The sequence below is a fragment of the Rhipicephalus microplus genome, chromosome 1 (assembly GCF_043290135.1).
Source record: "Rhipicephalus microplus isolate Deutch F79 chromosome 1, USDA_Rmic, whole genome shotgun sequence".
NCBI lineage: Eukaryota > Metazoa > Arthropoda > Arachnida > Ixodida > Ixodidae > Rhipicephalus > Rhipicephalus microplus.
In genome coordinates, this window is record NC_134700.1 from 33,280,453 (window position 1) to 33,302,970 (window position 22,518).

The 22,518-nt window shown below is 47.5% G+C and overlaps 1 protein-coding gene across 7 annotated transcripts in view; it reads right to left on the reverse strand.

The window, feature by feature from the left end:
* Nipped-A (Transcription-associated protein Nipped-A) overlaps positions 1 to 22,518 on the reverse strand; it is a 991,444-nt gene that overhangs the window by 433,713 nt on the left and 535,213 nt on the right. For all 7 annotated transcript variants that reach the window (XM_075869412.1, XM_075869408.1, XM_075869400.1 and 4 more), the window contains 2 exons: positions 18,281 to 18,427; positions 2,741 to 3,013 (listed from right to left, as the gene is read on the reverse strand). In XM_075869412.1, coding sequence (XP_075725527.1) covers positions 2,741 to 3,013; positions 18,281 to 18,427 — 420 coding nt within the window. The remainder of the gene's footprint in view (positions 1 to 2,740; positions 3,014 to 18,280; positions 18,428 to 22,518) is intronic.

Consider the following 22,518-nt stretch of genomic DNA (forward strand, 5'->3'; position numbering starts at 1 on the left):
TGCTAAGATTAAAACTTTGACGAACTCTTCGTTTAGTTTCTCAACAGAAAGCTCCGATGAGAAAACTTCATCAAGCTTAGCGTTTTCTGTGAAAACTGGCCAGTTCGCGAGCTGTAGTTTCCACTGGCGTGGCCTGCTTGTTAGAGTTGGGTAAGATGGTATGAGTTTTATGATGCCGGGTTGATGATCACTGCCATAAGATGTGTTGACGACGTCCCATTTAAAATCATTAAAAATACACGATGAACACATGGCGAGATCTAAGCAACTAAAAGTGCGCGAGGTAGGAGAAAAGTAGGTAAAAGCACCGGAATTAAGAAGGCAGATGTCATTTGATAAAATGAAATCTTCCACGGCTTGCCCTCTAGCGTCAGTTTTGTCGCTACCCCAAAGGGTTGAATGAGCATTGAAATCCCCAACTAAGATAAATGGTTTTGGCAACTGTTCCACTAGATTTTCTAGGTTTTTGGTGGTGAAAAGGGTGTGAGGTGGCATATACAGAGAGCAGATGGTGATGGTTTTGTATGATAGGATGGTGACGGCTACGGCCTCGAAAGATGTGTTTATTTGGACATCTGCGTAGGAGTGCTGCCCTGCACCACTATGGCTACTCCTCCTGAAAGACGGTTGCAATGTTCGCGGTCCTTTCGGGCAACTTTGCAGCCTTTTCGGAAGTGGCTGTGCTTTGCACCAAGATTTGTCTCTTGGAGGCAAAAGGCTACTGGTGAGAATTTGTTAATGATGTCCTTTATGTCACCTAAGTTATGAATTAAGCCTCTACAGTTCCAATGTACGATAAAAGCCATGGCAGAATAGAGTTAAGTAAATATACTTGTGGGGATTGATCGGTATAAAAGATGATAGGTGACAATATTAAGAAATAGAAAAAAATACGATAACCATTACGGTTATCGCTTACTTATTGTGGTTACTGAGACTTTGTCCTTGTCCTGTTTGGTACGCTCGAGAGAGCGCTTTTCCTTCGGTGTCGACGACACCGGAGTTTTGTGGTCGATCTCCATTGCCTTGTCTGAGGCGCTTGAAGATCGAGAGTGAGGCACTGAGAAACGGATCTCAGGCCTTGGCGCTCTATTGAGTTTAGGGCCAAGGGAGACCGGGGTCTGCGGGCCCTTTGATGTGCATGGAGCAGCTGGCGCTGCTTCTTTTACGGGGGCGGTTTGAGTCACCATACAACCACTGGGTGTGGTAGCGGTCGACTCCTGAGGCCTTTGTGACGCTGCCCCCGACTGCGTCACATCGGCGTAACTTCTGTGGAAAAGGTATGATAGCCGTGTTCGCGCTTCGCTGAATGATATTTTTTCTTTGACGGTCAGAGCGATCACTTCTTTTTCTTTTTTCCAACATGGGCATGACCGGGAATACGCTGGGTGTTCCCCGTCACAGTTAACACAGTGGAGGAGGATGAGCAATTTTCTGATTTGTGGTGGTTTGCACTGCATTTTGTGCATGTTTCTTTGCCTCTGCAAGAGTGCGAGGCGTGTCCGAATCTCTGACATTTGAAGCAGCGTCTGGGGTTGGGAATGTAAGGTCTGACATTTATTTTTAAGTACCCAGCCTTAAGAGAGGTGGGCATTTCACATGTTCCAAAGGTTAGTATTACGTGTTTGGTGGGCACTTCCTGATTATTGCGACGGATTACTATTCTTTGGACTTTTATGACATTTTGGTCTTGGAATCCTTCGAGGAGCTCTTCGTCACTAAGGCCTAAGAAGTCTTCCTCAGAGATTACTCCCCTGCTGGTGTTTAGAGAGCGATGGACCGAAACGGTGACAGCTGTTTCTCCAATGCTGGTTAGTTGGGATAGCTTAGGCACTTGGTCTTTTTCGGTTAGCTCCAAAAGGAGGTCACCGCTTGACATTTTGGATGCTTTGTATGTGGGTCCTATTTTTTCTTTTAGGCACTTGGCCACCAAAAATGGGGATAATTTTCTTAGAGGTGTGCTGTCACTGTGGATAATGTGGTACTTCGCGAAAGTAAATTTGGTTTCTTTCGAGACGTGATAACTTGCTTCGGTGCGGCCTCTTTTGCGAGACCGATCAAGGTCGGCGGATGCTTGTAAAGCCATACAAGTATGAATGTGTTCGGTAACAGCGGCGACCACCCACCACGGAGCCCAACAAGGGGACGCGGTTGGACTTGTTGAAACAAGCCCTCCCGACGCCAGCCGTACGCTGTCACTATAACCCAATGTAATTATCCAAGGTGGGATACCTACACAAGGTTAATCCTTGCCGCCATGAATATCGGAAGTAAACGGAAGAGAGTAGAAGACAGGACAGATAAATAGTAAGAGATAAAGACGAAGATGTAGGGAGAGATAGGAAAAGGTGACTGCCGATTTCCCCTGGGTGGGTCAGCCCAGGGGTGCCGTCTACGTGAAGCCGGGGCCAAAGGGGTGTGTTGCCTCTGCCGGGGGGCCTTAACGGTCCAATCACCCAGCGTCGGCTCAACCCCCAGCATCCCCTTTTCCCCGGACACGGCAAAGCCACGCACGGCTAGGCGTGGGAGGGAGTAAAACTCCCCCGTTAGCTCGGGTCTGTGGTGTCGCTACGCACCAAACGCCTGCTTTAACAGGCGCCCCTGCGGGGCCAATGAAAATGCATCGATGAGGGCGAAAATTTGGGCATGTGATAAAACAGTTGTTAAAAGTAGTCCTGTGTCTAGTGAGTCTTTCTTTTGTCCATCATTATTATACATGCCCACCAATTCCTTTACTCACCTTGCTAATGGATGTGTACAGCGACTCGAGCTCCTCGTGTCGTGAGGCCATGCTGGATGTGGTGGGCTCTGAAGGGAACAGGCCCATGAGCCGGGACAGGAGAGCGTGCACAGCTCGGATCACCTTGGAATTGGGGCATGTCATGCAGGCAGCGATTCCACGCTGCAGAGGCTTCAAGCTCGAGAGGATGGCCTCGGGCCGCAGGATGCTCAGCAGGAAGGCCAACAGCTCTAGGGCCGTGCAGATGTTGCCATAGTTGGGCTGAGCACTCTCCTGCACAGCAACCATTGGGCCGCAACTTCTCAAGGGCATAGTAAATCCTTCATGCCACCAAGATTTTTTCCTCATTTTGAAGTATGCACATTGTTAGACAATAGGAAATTCATGTTAAAAATGATAAATGGAACAAAAGCGGGGTGTCTACCAATTTGATATTTCTAAATTCCCAGACTTTTCCAGGTTTTCCATGATGATCCAAACGAATTCCGTGACCGTCACGCCTGCAAGAAAAACTCCGTGCACTGTAAACAAACCCTCGAGTGGTTAAAAAAAAACAGGCACTCCCTATAGGTAAACATAATTACCAGGCACACTCAGAATGTTCTGAGCGTGTGCAGTAAATGTGAAAAAGAAAATAAACATGTATATCTGGCAAAATAAACCCCCCGAGCCATGCAGTGAGCAAGTCAGCTGTTTGATGTCCGGAAGGACCAAGAAGCAATGATGATGATGATGATATATGGTGTTTTTTGGCGCAAGGGCCATTTGATGGCCAAAGAGCGCCAGTTCATGGGACAAAGAATGTGGACAATGATTGTGATTAGCGGCTGTATAAGGGCCGTAAAATTCCTCGCAGTAAGGCGGGTAAAAACATACAAGTAATAAAATCATGACCATGCCGTGAAAGGTGTGTGTGGTGTGAATAGGTGACAAAAGATGGTGATAATGAAAAACGATGGCGGACATGTGTGGCATTAGCACAAGTACCTCACTCGTTCATACCCTTGCGTGCAAGGGCCGTGAGGCAAGTGCTTTCCTGTGTAGCCACCGCAGCAAAAACCTCCCTGGAGAGGTCGTGCTACGGGATGCCCGGGTATATAATATGAAAATTACGAATTTCTTTTAAAAACGCTAACAATGATTTATGACTAAAAAGCGGTTCCCTACCAACGAACATTGCAGGGTGTAAAGGTATATGTTGTCGGTAGGGTAATGGAAAATGCTGTTTTCTTATAGTTTCTAATTGTTTACATTCGATTAAAACGTGAAGGACTGTTGATGCTTCACCACATTTTTCACACAATGGTGGATCACCACTGGACAAAAGATGTGTGTGTGTCCTGTATGTGTGTCCTATCCTGAGTCTCGTTAGTATTACCTCTGTATGACGCGATTTTGATACTGGCAGCCAATGACCAAGGTGTGGCTTAATAACGTGTAGTGTGTTTTGTGTGTGTGTATCCCACTTGTTCTGCCAGTAGACCCTGAGGTTTCGTTTGAGAGAGGGCTTAAGATCAAGGGCCGGGATTAATATGGGTGTAGGGCCAGTGCTTTTGTGGAAGGATGCAGCGAGCTGATCCGCCCTCACGTTGCCTTGGATCTCACGGTGCCCTGGCATCCAGCACACTACAACATGTTGTTTGTGTGTGTAGAGTGTGCACAAAATGGAGTAAAGTGAGACAAGGACTGGGTTTTTTTGTTTTTTAAGACTGTGCAGAGCTGTTACAACACTGAGGGAGTCTGTATAAATTACTGCTTTTTGTATTTGTAATTGTTTGATGTGTTTAGCTGCCACCAGTATCGCGTAAGCTTCCGCTGTGAAGATACTTGTGCGTGGATGTAGAAGGCCAGCATCCAAAAAGGATGGGCCGACAGCAGCGTAGGACACAGACGAGTTAGTCTTGGAGGCATCTGTGAAGAACTCAGGACATGTGTATTTGTGAAGTTCCAGAAAGTATGTTCGGATATGGGCAATAGGTGCATGTTTTGTAACCTCTAGGAAAGACACATCGCAGTCTATAGTCTGCCACTGCCACGGTGGCGGGTATGCTACAGGAGCCATTAAACTGTGTTCAAGTAACACTTCAGTTTCTTCAGCTAGACACTTCAGGCGAACTGAGAAGGGCTGCCTCATCGAAGGCCTGTTTTGAAACAGAGTTGAGCTCGACAAATCATTAATTGTAGAGTATGAGGGGTGCTTCTTGTCCGCTTTCACCTTAAGGAAATAAACAAAGGACAAGTAAGTTCACTGCCGATGAAGCGACCACTCATTTGACTCAACGTAAAGGCTTTCTACGGGGCTGGTGCGAAAAGCACCCGTAGAAAGGCGGATGCCCAAATGGTGCATGGGGTCGAGCATCTTCAAGGCACTTTGAGTGGCAGACTGATAGACAACGGCCCCATAATCTAAGCGGGTACGAATAAGGCTTCTATAGAGGTTCATGAGGCATTTCCTGTCACTACCCCACGTAGTACGTGACAACACTTTTATAACATTCATGGCTTTTAAACATTTTGTTTTTAAATATTTGATGTGCGGTACGAAGGTCAACTTGTTGTCCAAGATTAAGCCTAAGAATTTATGCTCGGCTTTGACGGACAAACGTTGCCCGTTCAGTCGAGTGTCAGGTTCCGAGTGCATGCCTCTCTTTCGAGAAAACAAGACACACGTGCTTTTTTGTGGGTTAAGTCGAAATCCGTTTTCATCTGCCCATTTGGAGACCTTATTTAAACCCAGCTGAACCTGCCGCTCACACATGGCCGAATTGCATGACTTGAAGCCAAGCTGAACGTCGTCGACATATGTACAATAGAACATCATGCGGGGAATAGACAAGTGCAAAGAATTCATTTTGATGATAAAAAGTGTGCAACTAAGCACACCACCTTGTGGCACGCCTGTTTCCTGGACAAATGTTTGGGAGAGCACACTGCCCAGACGGACACAGAATGTCCGGTTTGACAGGTAACTTTCGATTATATGAAACATTCTTCCGCGCACACCAAGGTGGGACAGGTCTCTTAGAATTCCGAAACGCCATGTTGTATCATACGCCTTTTCGATGTCGAGGAACACAGAGAGAAAATATTGTTTATGAACGAAGGCGTCTCTGATCTGTGCCTCGATACGAACAAGGTGGTCTGTCGTGGATCTACTTTCTCGAAACCCGCACTGAAATGGGTCGAGCAAATTATTTGTTTCAAGAAAATGTACAAGTCGGCAGTTAATCATTTTTTCGAAGACTTTGCACAAGCAGCTTGTAAGTGCTATAGGCCTATAACTAGAGGGTAAAGAAGGGTCCTTGCCCTCTTTCAAAATGGGAATAACAATAGCCCCTTTCCAGGAGGTAGGAATAGTGCCAGAAGACCAAATAGCATTGTATAAACAAAGTAAGGTTTTTCGGGTTTCGTTTGGTAGTTTTTTTAACATTTCATACATCACATGGTCAGAACCTGGGGCAGAAGTACTGCAGGAGTTTAGAGATGTTCGGAGCTCAGCTAGACTGAAAGCTTGGTTATATGCCTCGTATCTAGTGGAATTGTGTTCGAGTTCCTGCTTTTCTATTCTTGTTCTGTATTTTTGGAAAGTGTCAGTATAGTGGGACGAGCTGGATACCTGTTCGAAGTGTGCACCGAGGAAGTTTGCCTGATCTTCCAAGGCATCACCCTGAGTGTTTACGAGTGGAAGTGTGTGTACTTGTTTTCCTGCTATCCTACCGACCATGTACCAGACTTTAGCCTCCTGTGTGTATGAATTAACCCCTGATAAAAGCTTCTGCCAGCTTTCTCTTCTGGCCTGCTGACGCGTTCTCCTGCCACGAGATTTTATTTTCTTAAAGCTCTCAAGCTTTTCTGCTGTCGGCGAGTTGCGCAGCAACCTCCATGCTCTGTTCTGTTCCTTTCGCGCATTCTGACACTCAGTGTTCCACCACGGGACGTGTCGTTTGCCGGGCAGTCCAGATGTTTGTGGAAAGCACTTGGCTGCTGCGTCAGTAAAAAAAAGCCGTGAAGTACTGCACAGCTTCATCTATGCCTAATCCGTATATGTCGGTCCAACTTAGGTGTGTAATCTTTTGAAATTGTTCCCAGTCAGCTTTGTTCACCAGCCATTTGGGAACATGTGGAGGATATTCATATGTTATTGGTGTACTTAAAACTAAAGGAAAATGGTCAGTTCCGTATGGATTATTTATGACTTTCCACTGAAGTAATGGTACAAGTGAAGGAGATGCGATACTGAGGTCTATGGAGGAATAAGTATTGTTTGCAAGGTTATAATATGTTGCCTCTTTTCTATTCAACAGACAAGCACCTGATGAAAAGAGGAACTGTTCAATGAGACAACCTCGTGCATCACATCGACAGTCACCTCATAAACAGCTGTGCGCATTCAGGTCCCCTAGAACCAAATAAGGTACTGGTAACTCATCTATTAAAGACTGTAAATCATGCTTTTCTAGGCGGTGTTGCGGCGGTATGTATAGAGAGCAGATGGTGACGAGCTTATTCAATAGAACTGCTCGAACAGCCACTGCCTCTAGGGATATTAGTAGTGGTAGATGACTGCATGCTACTCCTCGATTAACTATAATGGCTACACCACCAGATGACGCCACAGCATCATCTCTGTCCTTTCGGAAGACAACATAATGACGCAAGAAATTTGCATTCTTGGATTTTAAGTGTGTTTCCTGTACACACAGCACTTTTGGAGAATGTTTGTGTAGAAGTTCTTGGACATCGTCGAGGTTTCGAAGTAGTCCTCTGACGTTCCATTGTATAATTTGTGTCTCCATTATGGGAGTAAAGAAGTGCTGTGTGTACGAAATGAGTGTGGCTGGTGTCTAAAGAGAGAAGTGACTTATCTTACAGAGCCTTTAGAAGGCCCTGTAATTACCGTTTTGTCTTTTTTAGAGCGGTCGAGGGAACCCCGCCGCTCCTTTGGCGCAGTCTGCGCCGGTGCAGTTGATGTGTCCATCGCCTCAGGAGAGGCGACAGATAATGTTTTCGTTGTAGGCTTCGTCGTGACAGGCGGAGCCTTAAACCCTACCGGGCTGGAGGTCGAGGGGACCTCTTTAGTTTGTGTGGTGCCCTGGCTGCTGCCAAGGTTCACAGGAGCCTTCGGTGGGGCTGTATTCAAGGAGGGTGGGGCAGCCGAGGCTGCTCCCCCCATGGGGGCTTGTGGCGTTTGCCTCGGCACGCTGGGCGTGGTCCAAGGCATTGCCGAAAACCGAAGTGGTGCTGACCCCCCTCGCACCACTTCGGCATACGATGTGTTCCCAGCAAAATGCGGGGAAACGCGCTGCCGCGCTTCACGGAAGCTTATGTTCAATTTAAACTTTGTACTAATAATTTCTTTTTCTATTTTCCAGGCCACGCATGACCTGGAATATGCAGGATGGTCACCCTCACAGTTTGCGCAGTGGACTTGTAGCTGACAGTCATCGTCAGCGGTATGACCTTTGGTGCCGCATTTCGCGCAGGTAATCTGTCCTCGGCAGCTCTGGGAGCCGTGCCCGAACCTCTGACACTTAAAGCAGCGCCGCGGGTTGGGTATGTATGGTCTAACTGGCAGTTTAAGATATCCTGTTGCTATTTCAGTTGGGAGGGTGCTAGATGCGAAAGTTAGTATGATGTGCTTCGTTGGGATTTCCTTATTTTCTCTTCTTATTTTGATACGCTGCACTTGAATGACGTTTTCCTCTTTCCAGCCTGTTAGAAGTTCATCATCAGAGATGTCCATCAGGTCTCCATCTGATACAACACCCTTCACTGTGTTCAAGGTTCGATGCGGTGTGATTGTGATAGGCTGATCCCCAAATGCTGTGAGTTTATGTAGTCTCTGGTACTGTGCGTTGTCTTTTAACTCAAGTAACAGGTCACCACTGGCAGTCTTTGTGGCCTTGTAGCCTGCGCCCAGCGTTTCTATGAGACATTTGGACACAAGGAAAGGTGAAATACTTCTAGCTTTCTTTTCTGTACTTTCACAGTGAATTATGTGGTATTTGGGGAAGTTACCTTTTTTGTTTGGAACAAACTCAAAAATTGCATCGGTGCGCCACCTTTTGGAGGGGCGATTAGTTGTAAGAGGGCTAGGGGTTCCCATAAATTTGATAGCTTATTCGGCGGCCATGCCAGGCACCCACCACCGAGCCCAACAAGGGGACGCTGCGAGACGCGAAGGAGGCGCAGGCGCCAGCCGTACATGGCCGCTATAACCTAATATATCTACCCAAGGTTGGATATTTACACTAGGTTAACCCTTGCCGCCAGGAAAAATCGGAAGTAAAATGAAGTGAGGAGAAGACAGGAAAGATGTAAAGTGAGAACAAAAGACGAAGATGTAGGGAGAGAGAGATAGGAAAAGGCGACTGCCTATTTCCCCTGGGTGGGTCAGCCCAGGGGTGCCGTCTACGTGAAGCCGGGGCCAAAGGGGTGTGTTGCCTCTGCCGGGGGGCCTTCAAGGTCCAATCACCCAGCGTCGGCTCAACCCCCAGGATCCCCTTTTCCCCGGACACGGCAAAGCCACGCACGGCTAGGCGTGGGAGGGAGTAGAAACTCCCCCGTTAGCTCGGGTCCGTGGTGTCGCTAGACACCAAACGCCTACTTGCGCAGGCGCCCCTGCGACGGACCAGTGAATCATACAGTTCGTGAAAAGCTGCTATTGACGGCAGGTACTCGAGCGGATGTTGCTCTGCATGGAGTCGGGCAAGCAGTACGAAGTAAGCCTGCTAAGCGCAATCGACATGCTGGCATATGTGTGGAGCAACACACCGCCTGCAGTAGTCGCTAACTGCTTCAGGCATAGCGGCTTCGTGCACGATGTTCGGCGCCAGTGCGGTGTACACGTATCCCGAAGGAGTACGACCACTAGTGTGGGTCCGGTCTTGGCGAGCCGCAGGGCATTTAATTATCGTCGCCGTGGCGACGGCTGACGGCGGGCAAAATTTGGCGAGGGACAAAGCCTGCGCTCCGTCAATTTTACAGGAAACAGACTGCGAGCACTGTGCCGACGAACTACCATGCATGCCGAAGGGAGCATTAGCAGTCGGAGGCGCTTGTGCGTAGCGTTCGGGTAGGGCATGAGGCCCATTCTGAAATGATGCACCATCTTCAAAGGAAGCGGATAGGCGCCTCGTGTCTTCACCACAATGGGAGTGGCGAAACGGATGGGTGACGAAAGGTTCCTGTCAATAGAGGCAATGACCTGTTGCTGCAACGCAGCATCCGCTAAAAAGGACTGCGGACGAAAATCCCGCGAAGCAGACATGTTGCGACGAGCCTGAATCGCGCAGGTGAACTGACCTGCTAAGAGCGATCAAAAGCTTGGAGCTTTTGATATCGCGCTGGGCGCCAGTGTAGTGTACACGTTCGGCGCCAGTGCGGTGTACACGTATTCCGAAGGAGTATGACCACTAGTGTGGGTCCGGTCTTAGCGAGCCGCAGAACATGCAATTATCATCGCCATGGCGAGAACACAGTACCGCTTAAAGTCACAACACTTTATTATCTGTGGCAACACCAAAAACGCAGTACAGAGCCCGTTGCAAAGACATGGCGGGAAAGCAAATGGGCTTATCCCTGCCACAGGCGAGTACCACTACACAGGGGTGCCGCGAGCACGTCTCCGTGCGCAAAAGTGATTTACGGTGACACTGGGACAAAGGGCCCTGCTACTCGAGCGAGGGCAAAGGCACTCGTGTTGGCTTCGGAGAGATACGGGTCGGCGTAGCCTGGCCACGCACTAGAACACCGCACAGATCTTCGACCTAGCGTTTGCAAGGGGCAACAAAAAGTGAGCCCTTGCCACGGGCGGGAAGCGCCGTTGGCGAAGTCCGACGAGCCCCAAACAATAGGAGTCGACTGACGAAAAAGAGATGCTTGCTCACCCTCAGTCATCCCGGAGAGATCCAACTCACTCCTGATGCACGCGTGCGAAACGTCTCGAGAGACCTTGTGCACGCGGCGGTGCCACAATCAGCATTCGCTATCGCGTGAGAGGGGTTAAAACGTCACTCCTCGCTCCCCCAGCGCGGCAGACAGTGGAGGAGGGGAGTCATGTCGGGACATGAGAACGGCAGGAATAGGCAGCAAAGCTAACGCAAAGGGGGCGGGCTAGCCTCGACTCCCACAAGCTAGAGTGTCCTTTAGTTTCCAGAATGCACCCTCTAGATGATTTGTCGCCTGCCAGGGTGCATCTTTCTTCAAAGAGCTAGTCAGGGGGTGGGCTATGAGAGAAAACTGAGGTATAAAGCTTCGATAATAGCCTGCTAAGTCGAGAAAGTCTTGAAGCTGTTTGACTGTCGCAGGTCGAGGGTAGTGCAACACAGCAAGCACCTTGCCCAGATAAGGTCTACGCTCTCCAGGTGAGTTGACATGGTCAAGAAACTTGAGAGAATTGCGGCAGAGTTGTATCTTGTCTGAATTAACGGTGAGGCCTGCTCTTCTGAAGTGCTCTAATATACACTGAACGTGTTCATTGTGATCATCATGGGTGTCTGAATAAACTAAGACATCATCGAGGAATGTCATTGCAAATCTGTGATTTATACCAGCCAACACAGTGTCTATCAAAAATTGGAAGGTCGCTAGCCTACCTGCAACACCGAAGGGCATTCTAGTAAACTCTTAGGTGCCCTGGTGGCAGATAAATGCAGTCTTGAGAATATCTTTCTCATGCACTGGAATCTGACAAAAAAAACCCTGCGAAAGGTCAAAACTTTAAAACTATCGCATTTGACCCAACTGCGCTAAGAGCCAGTCAGTCCTAGGCATGGGATAGGCAGGCACCCATAATAGACTGCAAGGCGAAAGCCACCGGACTTCTTTTCAACCAGAACAGGAGCACTTGTCCACTCGCTGGTGCTTGGGCATATAAGTTATTTTCTTGGAGATCAGCAATGCAGCAATGTTCATAATGGCTTTTTTTTTTTTACCATTTACAGGGCGAAGCTTGCATCATACAGGTTGGCTATCCCCAGTGTCGATGCAGTGCTCAGAAAGTTGTGGGGTCTTGAAAATGGCGAATGCCACGCTCTTGGAGTGAACGAACACAGTAGACATGGTCGGAACGAACCAAACAACAACATGCATTTATTTAACTGCTTTTGATCGACGATATTGTCAGCCAAATTATTATAACATCAACTGTGATCAACACGCTAAGACATCCTTACACAATAATAAACACCACTCAACAACATGACAAACGAGGCGGTGTCGCTAACGCCTGACTCACCACGTGGGCCCACCGCAGACGGCCTGCGGTGCCGTTCACGGCAGACCCACAGCTGGAGGTCGTCCTTTCTACCGCCCCCCCGCCAACAGAGACCAGCTTATTTCTCGCTGGCTGCCACCAAAGCTTTCCGCCAGGCATCACCGCCGGCGCTAACGTTTTTCTAACCATGATGATGATAGTGGTGCTCAACTCTCGCACACACGACACTTACCGCTCAACAGTTGTGACTCCGAAATACGGCTTCTGCGCGAAACATGTGCGCACAGCGGCACAAACAACTTCACAGAGGACGTCAGCAGTACTGCGAGTGGCAAGGAAGTCGTGGCTGGCTGCAGCGTAAAATTGCTGCGCGGACACTTGCACGCCTAGGCCTAACGGCGCAGCCGTGGCTGGGGCGGTCATCACTCGTTTCCGCAGCAGGAAGGCGACTTGCTCGCGCTAGATTGCCGATCTATCTGTTAGGCCGACGAGATACAGTCGCCGACCGATTTTTCGGACCTGGCGGGGACCGAAAAAAAGTACGAAAAATCGAACAGTCTGAAAAATTCGTTTTTGCCAAAAATCTTAAGTTTATTGCATCAGGCAGGTTTAAAAAAGTCCTTGATGCTGCCTTGCCTCAAACTACGCTTGGAGGCAATTTGGTTTGCCCGTATTTGCGCCAAGGTGACATCGTCGCTGTAAACGCTCGACAAAATTGTCACCGCGTTGGCGATCTCCGACGGCTGCGGGCGGTCGTCGTTGTCATCCGACGACAACGACAACCGCCATCCGGCGTCGACCGTCATCCAGCGACATCTAGCTGGCAGCTTTCTTCTCCATCGTCAGGGTCGTATACTTCCCACGCTTCTTCACACCACCTGGCTCCCGCGATGGCACAGATAGCGGAGCCATGGCACCGAGAACACAAAATTCAATGCCGCAGATAGCCGCTGCGCAGCACACAACGTCTCGAGGCTACGCGACACAACACGTGCAGAATGGCGACTGAAAAAAGCTGCAACGACAATAAAAGAATCCTTCTTTCGCCTCCTCCCCGTGAGATGTGATGACGATAGTGCTGACCGAAGACGAAAAAACGACATCCATCACCGCGTCTTTTAAAAAGCAAACACGGCCTCCGAAACTTAAAATATGGCATGCGCATTCTGATCTCGGAGGCAGGAAAGGCATTTGAAGACCAAGCTTAGCCAAGCCGATGGAAAATCCAACATGGCGGCGTTCACAATGGCTTGGGGCGTGGCACAAAACGAGCGATTCAGTCCGAAAAATCGAACTTTCAGGGGCAAATTCGCCCGAAAAGTCGGTCGAAACAATGCATTAGCTCTATGGGATCCCTGACGGTGCATTTATGAAGTCCGGAATATCCAACAAGTCCGAATTTTTGGAGTCCGGAAAATCGGTCGGCGACTGTATTGCACTACTTCCTCCGGAATGACTACGTGATACATTTGATCCCGGACGAGACCCTACTTCTTAGGGAGGAAGCACGCACAACCCGTCTCGTTGACACGCTACTTATTTTACACTTCTTGCCAGGCCTTGCCAGGGCAGCCCTTTTCGTCCTCATGATGATGATGATGACGACAGCGCCTGCACTACCTGTGGCGCCATCTCTTGGCCTTCCGGTTGCCGCCTTCACTACACAGTATTTACAACGTTTCTGTAAAGAATACTCCTAAATACGTAAATTCTCTCACTGACGTATTGTGGTTGCCATTTAGATTATAACTAAACTCTTTATTTATCTGCTTTCTTAAAAATGACATCGGTACTGTCTTATAAAAATTTATGCGCCTTTTCCCAATGTTGCACCGATTAAACAACCTGTCCAAGTCGTCTTGCAATGAAGCACAATCGCTTGGACCATAGATTATTCTATATAACACCCAGTCATTTGCGAATAATCGCACAGAAGATGAGAGACTGTCACTGATATCGCTTAAAAAAATAAAAACAACAAAGGGCCAAGAACAGAACCTTGCAGAACTCCAGATGTCACTCCAGTCTTGTGAGAGCTTGTGTTGTTAACAATAACCCTCTGACTACGTGCACTTAGGTAATGTTTGATACAAGTAAGAACTGATGTATTCATGTTATATAATTCGAGTTTTTCAATCAACCAGGAGTGGGGAACGAGATCAAAAGCTATCTTGAAATTTATTATGACCGTGTCTGCAACCAGTTTGTTATCAAGAGCGTTAGACATTTCATGTACCAGTTCTATCAGTTGCGTCATGCAAGAGTGACCGCTACGGAATGAATGTTGTTGGGGGATTAGTCCACAAACATGCATAAATTTACTGACGTGAGTAAAGCACGTAAGAGTGACCGCTACGGAATCCATGTTGTTGGGGGATTAGTCCACAAACATGCATAAATTTACCGATGTGAGTAAGGTCGTGCTCGAAAGGCAGACATACCATGTGATATGTAGAAGCAACAGACATCAAAATAGTGGATATACCAACATGGATGCTAAGGAATGTTTTAGCCAATGTTAAGAACAAGCTGCCGAGCGCAAATTTGCTTGGTCTTGTTTATGCCATAGGCTGCCACAATTGTGACAACCAGTACATTGGTTAAACTGGTAATTTCAAGAAAAAATTTAAACAACAGGAATATGACGCCACGGAACTTCGCGTGGCCTCCACTGCCCTTGCTGAACACGCAGAATCTACAGACCACCAAATAAACTTGTAAAACTCGTGTGTTCTGGACGAAGAAAAACCTTGCATTTTCTCAAAAGTAGGGGGGGGGGGGGTGGAGGACTCCACTAAATGCGTCACGTAGTGGTGAGGGTACCGTGTAAATGTAGCATAATTGGATAAGATTCGAATATGCTTAATTGTTATTTTGTCGTTATTATCTGTATTTATTGAATGAAGGAGTGTTGCCTTCAACAAGTGGTGAGACAATGATGTTGGGTTGTGCCCCACTACTGGTAGAAGGTACTGTTGCTTCCATCGCATCTATTCATGTCAAGCAAAGCATCAAGTCAGGCAAAAGCCAAGTATAGACACTCTTGACTGAATTCCGAATGCCTGATCCAGTGCCTGCATATATGGGGTGGTCAGTGAGCGGTTGTGCAGCGTGAGCATTTGGTTTTTACTAGCAGACAGCACACGCTCCCCGCGTGGGCTTCGCGAGGCGAGAGAGAGAGGGGGGAAGGGAGCGATAGTTGGTATGAAACGCGAGCATGGGAAGTAGGGGTGCAGACACTACTGCCGACGCCGGATTTGCGAATAGGTGGGACTATAAAATGTCCAGCATTTAAAAGAAGTTTGCATCATGCCTGCACTTGGAATCCAGATGCAGAGGACTGTACATATGCTGAACAGGCGTGACTAGATGCTCCTGGCAATGTACTCTCGCTGCTAACGTCACGTATTTAGGTGTACTTAAGTACGCTGTGCCTTTTTCATGCCTTTTATTGTGGACAAGGCCCCCTCTTATATCGGGTGCTGAAATGTCAGTAAACTTCATGTTTTATTGGTCAGTGTATCCTTTCGTGTTTACACTAAGAAGCAAGAGTTATGCACTGTCTTTTTCTTTTTTCACGCTCCTTCTAGCAGCTCACTGTAGTTGCAGCGAAGAGAGAGAGACTTTTTGAGTTTTCATCAATGGTACTGCTTATTTTTGTTACTGTAGCTCAGAGCTCTTGTCAGTTTCCATGACCAGGCCAGGTTTTTCTGAAGTTCCCTGACTTTTTCATGACTTTTCCAGAAGGGTCCGAATTCCCTGACTTTTCCAGGTTTTGCAGCTTTTTCAGGTTGCTAGACACTCTGAAAAGGAGTCCCATACTTCTGTTGGGTGCAGTGTAAGAAAACCATCGTCCTTGCATCAGGTGCAGCTGAACAGTTGGAAGACCTTCAAAATGCACATCCTTCTTGGGCTCTTCGAAATGTTCCACATAGATGCAGAAAAGTGCCACTGAAAAATGTATAGGCTGGCCCGGACCAGGCAACTTGCATGAATTATTTGGTTTCCCAAATTAAAACAATCTTTTCCTGAAGAAGAAAACAAACCTCGCTAGTTGAACTCATCGACCACACGCTCCTTAACGTACAGCCTGAAACCGTTAGACTGCATAGGATTTTATGAATCCAATGCATGAAATTGCTTGAAAGTCAGCTTTTCTGGATACACGGCAGTCATTGTATCAGCACAAGAGCAAGGAATGCCCCTGAAAAGAGTGACTGCCACATGGCCCGCCTCTCCAGCGGAGCTTTGAAGCTGAGTTTACTCTAGCAACATTGGCCTGAAGAGCATTCAAAAACTGGCCCTCGGAAAAGCAGAAATAGCAGCGGTAGAATATAGCAGGTGTTCCACCAAAGCAATCAACACAAAGAGAACAGCTTCTAAACAAACAGAAGATGGTGGCCATTGGCCAGTCGCTGCGCTCGTGGTTCATGCAGCAAGTTTTGCCTCTTGTGAGGCGTTTTGTTGGTCCCACGGTGTCTAGAAAAGAAGTTTTAAACCATTTCCCATGCAAAATCTGCGATAATATTTAGAGGGGAGCTGCCTGGAGGTACAAACAGGCGAAAATGCACTTTTCTCGGAACTATTATTCTGGCAATTTTCAACTGTTTCTAGACCCCTATCCTCCCTACGAATTGGCCTTAGCATCAATGCAGTTTGTGAACACAAGTTTTTAACAAATTTTTCGAATATAGTAAAAGCCATTAAGGTGCCCCATGCAACTCAGTTTACATTATAGACCACTTATAATGCAAATTGCAGGAGTCGTGAATATCCACACATTATGAGGTATCAAGCTTACAGCACCGTAACTAAAACGACCTTTTTCAAGGACCGAAATTGCCCAAAACAGGTTGAGGAAGCAGCCTCGCGTGTCCTTGAATGGAAGCATGCGATGTGTGGAGCTTACAGCCTTTCCAAAGACACGCGTTGCAACACAGTGAACATAAAAAAAGGGGGGTCTAACAAAGAGAAAGCACCATCATGGAAATTTGCTGACTGCTTTTCAGACCGCCTCAATTATGAACATTACACTGAATGTCGAATCACATCTGGAATTTCACAATCTCGAAGATGCCGTTCGTTCGATTTCATGGGAGCACACCCAATTTCACGACGTCGCAATTGAATCGCGAACCACCATTTGAGCGCTAGAATTGCCACCTTCATTTTCAATTGCTAGTATATATATCCCTTCTCATCTAGTGCACTCACCGCAAAGAGTTTCGTTGATTCTGTACCAAACCGCAACATAGATTGCACGCGACCGCTATCCAAAAGCAACCAATACTGATTAGGCCTAGACTGCCATCCAGTGGGTTGTCGCAAGAATTTTTTCCAAGACATGAAGATTAGGCGTCGAAAAGACTGCAATCAAGCACTGAACTAAGAACAGCGTGCATGATAGGAAGCTTGCGCTCGCAGCCAAGAAATGAACAATGACGAAAACCCACCAAGCTTACTTAAAACGCACTGCCAGCAAAGGCAAAACTTTACGTTGCAAAGCCGAAAAAGGTTTTAAATTTACGAACGAGGTAGCAAACACAATATATGTAGCAAGCACGATAACAAGGACGCTTTTCCCAACAGGAAACTATCAAGCACAGTTGATAACGACGGAATCGCACGTGCCATGTAAAGCCGTGCGCAGCTGGAGTTACGCCAACAATGCTAATCTGCGTCGGTGCGGATGCAAAGGCTTATCCGTCACCACGGCAACTGCCCTCGGCGAGCCCGCACAGCGTGCCGCAGTCTTTATTCCTTTTCTGTCTCTTCACTCCACCCCTAATTCGATCACTCCACATCTCCTCCGCCTTCATAACGACCTCGTTGCTCGCTCTCCAGCAGTGCTCCCAGTGCGCCTCCTTTCAGATGCGCACTAGCAACCATGTTTGTCACAAAGATTTCCTGGCAACCACATTACCACCAGTCTCTCATTTTGGGGGACTGCACAATAAGCGGTATGCATATACATGAACAATGGGGGGGTGATTGAGAGTCGAAAAAGACTGCATTGTAACCAGTTCTGCCCTATCACGGTTACATTATAAGTGGTTCACCTTGCATTGAGGTTGCTGTGTGTGAGGTAGGCTGTAGAATTCGATTCGACAGTGGATTTCATTAGTGTCTGTCTAATGTACCTAAGTAAGCACTAGACTGATAGCTGAGCAAGTTGATAGGAATTTATGTTAAAATAAATTATGGAGCCTGCATAAAGAACACATAGAAGAGTAGACAGAGCAATATGCATGTTTGCAATCAAGTTGGCCACACCTCGACATGGAAAACCTTTGCATCCCATTTAACTGACGCCCCACACGTACCACAGTCATGAGGAGTTTGTCGAACCAGGCCAGCTTGAGTTCCGAATTGGGCCACACGTCTGGCTTGAGAGCAGTCTTGAGAAGTGCCACGCATCGCCGAGACAGTACCTCCCCTTGGGAGCCAATGTTCGTCGACGACTCGTTCACCTGCACACGCAGCGTGTCTTTCACAAATAACGACCGCACCTACGGCAAAATTATCAGGCGAGTTCTGAAAAAGAGCAGCATACCTGCCCCGTACATAAATATTCCTGTGTAGAGGCAACAGCAATATAGCGAAAGTCTGCCGTATTTGGGACAAAGTAAGCCTACACGTCCGCTTATGTATCAAGCTGTACATTCAGAGAAAAAAAAGAGAATTTCAAGGGCTCACTTTTTTTCTTTATAGACACAGTATTAACCTAAACAGACAATTGTTTCCTTATAAGCAGGAAACCACATTGTTTTCTGATCAACCCCTACTTCAATATAGGCACTCAGTTACATCAGAGACTCTTATAAAGACTTTGCAATCTCACTACAATAAAATATTTTAATACAGCGGCATAGGAAGATGAAACCATTAAAGTGAACTTTATGCTTCTGCCACTGCTTGAGCAACATCGGGTTTTCAAAAGCACATTTTTAAAACCAAATAAGAGTAAAATTTTTTTTTCCAGAAGAGGAGGACGAATGCACCCCTCCTAATCCCTCCCGAGCAGGCATGCAAGTATCCATCTTGCGGTGCTGCCAGTATAGCCTACCGTATTTACTCGATTCTACCGCGCCCTCGATTGTAACGCGCACCCGATTTCCACCGCGAAAAAAAAAAAAATGTAAGACATCGATTGCAACGCGCACCCATTTTTTCTCGCTGGCCCGCATGATCACACCACCCGAAAAAATGACTCCTTTCGGGAGCGTCTTCCATTTAAATATGAGGTACGGGCGAAGCTTGTGCCCATCTGACGTGTAACAGAGCATTGCCGTCACTGTTGTTTTACCGTGGACCGATGTCAGCACGCGAACTTGCTTCGCCCCTTTCTTCTCGACGGTTGTGGTGCCAGGCATGTCGAAGTAAAGAGGCGTCTGATCGGCATTCCCGATTTGCCCAAGCAGGTAGTCGTTGTTGCGCCGCAAGTTTAGGACGAACCTCTGAAAACTGTGAAGCTTTTCATCGTACTCCTCCGCAAAAATTTTCGCATAAGCATGTTCCCCTTCGGAGGGAAAAGCCTTTCCTCTTCATTAAGTTAGTTAGCCAGCACCTGCTCGCTTTAAACTGGCTCCGCATTAGACCTTTTTTTAAGACTAATTGCATAGCCCGCACTTGGAGCAGTTCTGCCGTCACGGGCCGCTGTGCTGCTCGCTGCTAAAGCACATACTCGCCGAGCAGCTCTTTAATTTGCGGAAACCGACCCTGCTGTGGTCCACTGAAGCCTTTGCGTAAAGCTTTGCTGTCGAAAATCTTCTGCTTTTGTTTCCGCCGGTCCCGCACGCACGCTTCGGGAACTCCGAACGACCGCGATGCGGCCCGATTTCCGTCCGTTTCTGCACACGCGATGACTTTTCTTTTAAAAGCGGCATCGTGGTGCACTCGAGTTTTTGGAGTCGGCCATTCCACGCCGTCGATGCTAATGCACTACTAGATGACGAACTCCTCAGCACACGTACGAAGTGCCGCACATGAGAAACACATAGGCAGAAATGGACGACGCGCCATGCCGACGCACGTAGGGGGCGGCCATTTTAGGTTTGCCGATGGCAATAGATTGGCCGTAATTTTTTTGTTCGTACTCGATTCTAACGCGCATGCGATTTATGAACTCGCTTAACCGGAAAAAAGGTGCGCATTAGATTCGAGTAATTACGGTAATACCGCAGCAGCTGCCTACATGTTGTCATTACACTGATCAGTGCACTACTTCACCAGAAAAGTGGTCCCTAATATAACATGTAAGTGGCGGAAAACAAGATGTAGAGTGTAGCAGCAGATCCAAGCGCAACAAACTCTCGCGTAATTACTGCTGTATGTATCCTCCCAAAACATACTCCACTCACAACGTTCAAGCCAACTCCATTGCATATAATAAGGGCATCACCACTTGTTTCAGATTATTACAGGGCTCCATGATCTCAAGAATGAAAAAAGCTGTTATGGGCAGCTACATATAATTTACCTATCACAGCAAAACAGTGACAACATGGGCATACTTTCATTCCAACCACTTTGGAATAACAGAAAGGCATACATGGAAAAAAAAAAGTCACTTCAAAACCACAACTTCGTGCTCTCTGAAGGATAGAATATATTCTAAGCTTGAAGAAAATCGCAAGTAGCAAGCGCCTTCACTGCAATAAGTTTGTAGTGCACTAGTGCAGCCCACAAGAATCTGACTAGAACACATTGATGCACCAAGAACGAGATGGCTGCACCTCCTCTTGTTCGTGTCTGCCTCAATAGCTTCAGATAAAATACTTATTTGTGGAAACAAAATTTCTAGCCGGGACATGATACGTCAACAAAACCTCCTCGTCCCTATGTACCTCTGCTATTCCATCGAGCAGTCTTTGATGCCCTGCATTCTGTGGCCCACTCTGGCATTCGTGCCACACAGCGGCTCACCCTTTCCCATTACGTGTCGCCAAACATTAATGTATACAATCGTTGGTCATACACGTGCCTTAGGTGTCAAAAGTTTTAAGTGCATTGACACACTGTCACTCCTCTAGGCACATTCTCTTCCCAGGATGCTCACTTCAGCCACCTACACACTGACATCGTCAGTCTCTTCCCTCCATGCAGGAACTACGCTACTTTTTAACCTGCACTGAAAGGTTCACAAAATGGCTTGAAGCAATGCTTCTTTAATACATACCTGCGAAGCGAACAGCTAAAGCATTCGTCACTTTGTGGATTAGCCGCTACAGTGTCCGTTTCCCCATTACGTCAGATCGCGGTTGCCAATCAGACTGCACATTGTTTCCGAACCTCAGTATCAACCACATCAAGGCACATTAAGACTGCTTCATACCACGCCACCACCAATAGAATTCTTCATTGTGGACTGACCGCCTTCCTTACGTTTTGCCTGGCAACTTGGTTTCCTGATTGTTCTATTTACAAGGAAGGATAGTACAAATCGCTTCTGTGCAGACTATCGCAGGCTACACAAGGCTACGAAAAAGGATGTGTACCCTCTTCCATCCATTTCATCGTTAGTATCTAACCTAGGTGAGACAAAGTACTTCACAACGCTCTATGCTAGCTGTGGATATTTCAGGTTTACATGGACGAGCAGGACAAAAAGAAATTGTGTTCACAAGCCACAGTAGACTTTTCCAATTCAGGAGAATGTCTTTTGGCTTGGTGAGAGCTCCTGCAATGTATGGATCGTGTTTTGGTGTATGCAAAGTGGCAGCATACCCTCACATATCTAGACGACATGATGGTTTACTCAAAAACGTTCGAGGAGCCCTTGCCCCACTTGAGAGACGTTCCAGACGTTCACTTGAGAGACGTTCTGGGCTGAGGTCTGCAGGCATCCCTCTGAACCCATACAAAGCCAAGATAGCGGCGACCCGAGTAACATTATTGGGAGTCACTTGACGAAGGTCGCATTTTGCCGGATAAAAGTGACAGTCAGCTATCTAGCTTGAAGTGACAGTCAGCTATCTATCGCCGAACAATATCATTGAGGTGAGGCGCTTTCTGGGGATGGTAAACTCTTATCGCCAGTTCATTCAAGACTGCACGGCAGTGCAGGCGCCTTCGACGAAGTTTTTGAGGAATGGCGAGCGCTGGGCTTGAAGCCAAGAGCAGGAGGCCATACTGCGACGCCTCACGAAGTTGCTGGCCAACACAGCTGAGCTGCAGCTACACAATTTGAACAGGGAGTTTGTGATTCGCACAGACACAAGCGACCTGGGCTTAGGAGCGATTCTGCTTCAGGAGAATGCAAGTGCCCTCCGACCGATCGCGTTCGCGAGCCGTTCGTTGACGCCGGCGGAGAAGAGTTACTTGGTAACCGAGAGTGTCTTGCGATAGTTCTCGCTATTGTTTGATTTTTACATCAACGAAGTTGCGTTTGTGATAGAGACTGACCACGTGGCTCTCACGTGGTCCAGGCGCTTGAATGAACCATGTGGCCACCTGGTTCGTTGGGCATTGCTACTGCAGTGTTAAGACTTCACCGTTCGCTACCGCAAGGGTAAGAACAATGCCGTGGCCAATGCACTATTGCGTGCTCCCGTCCGACACT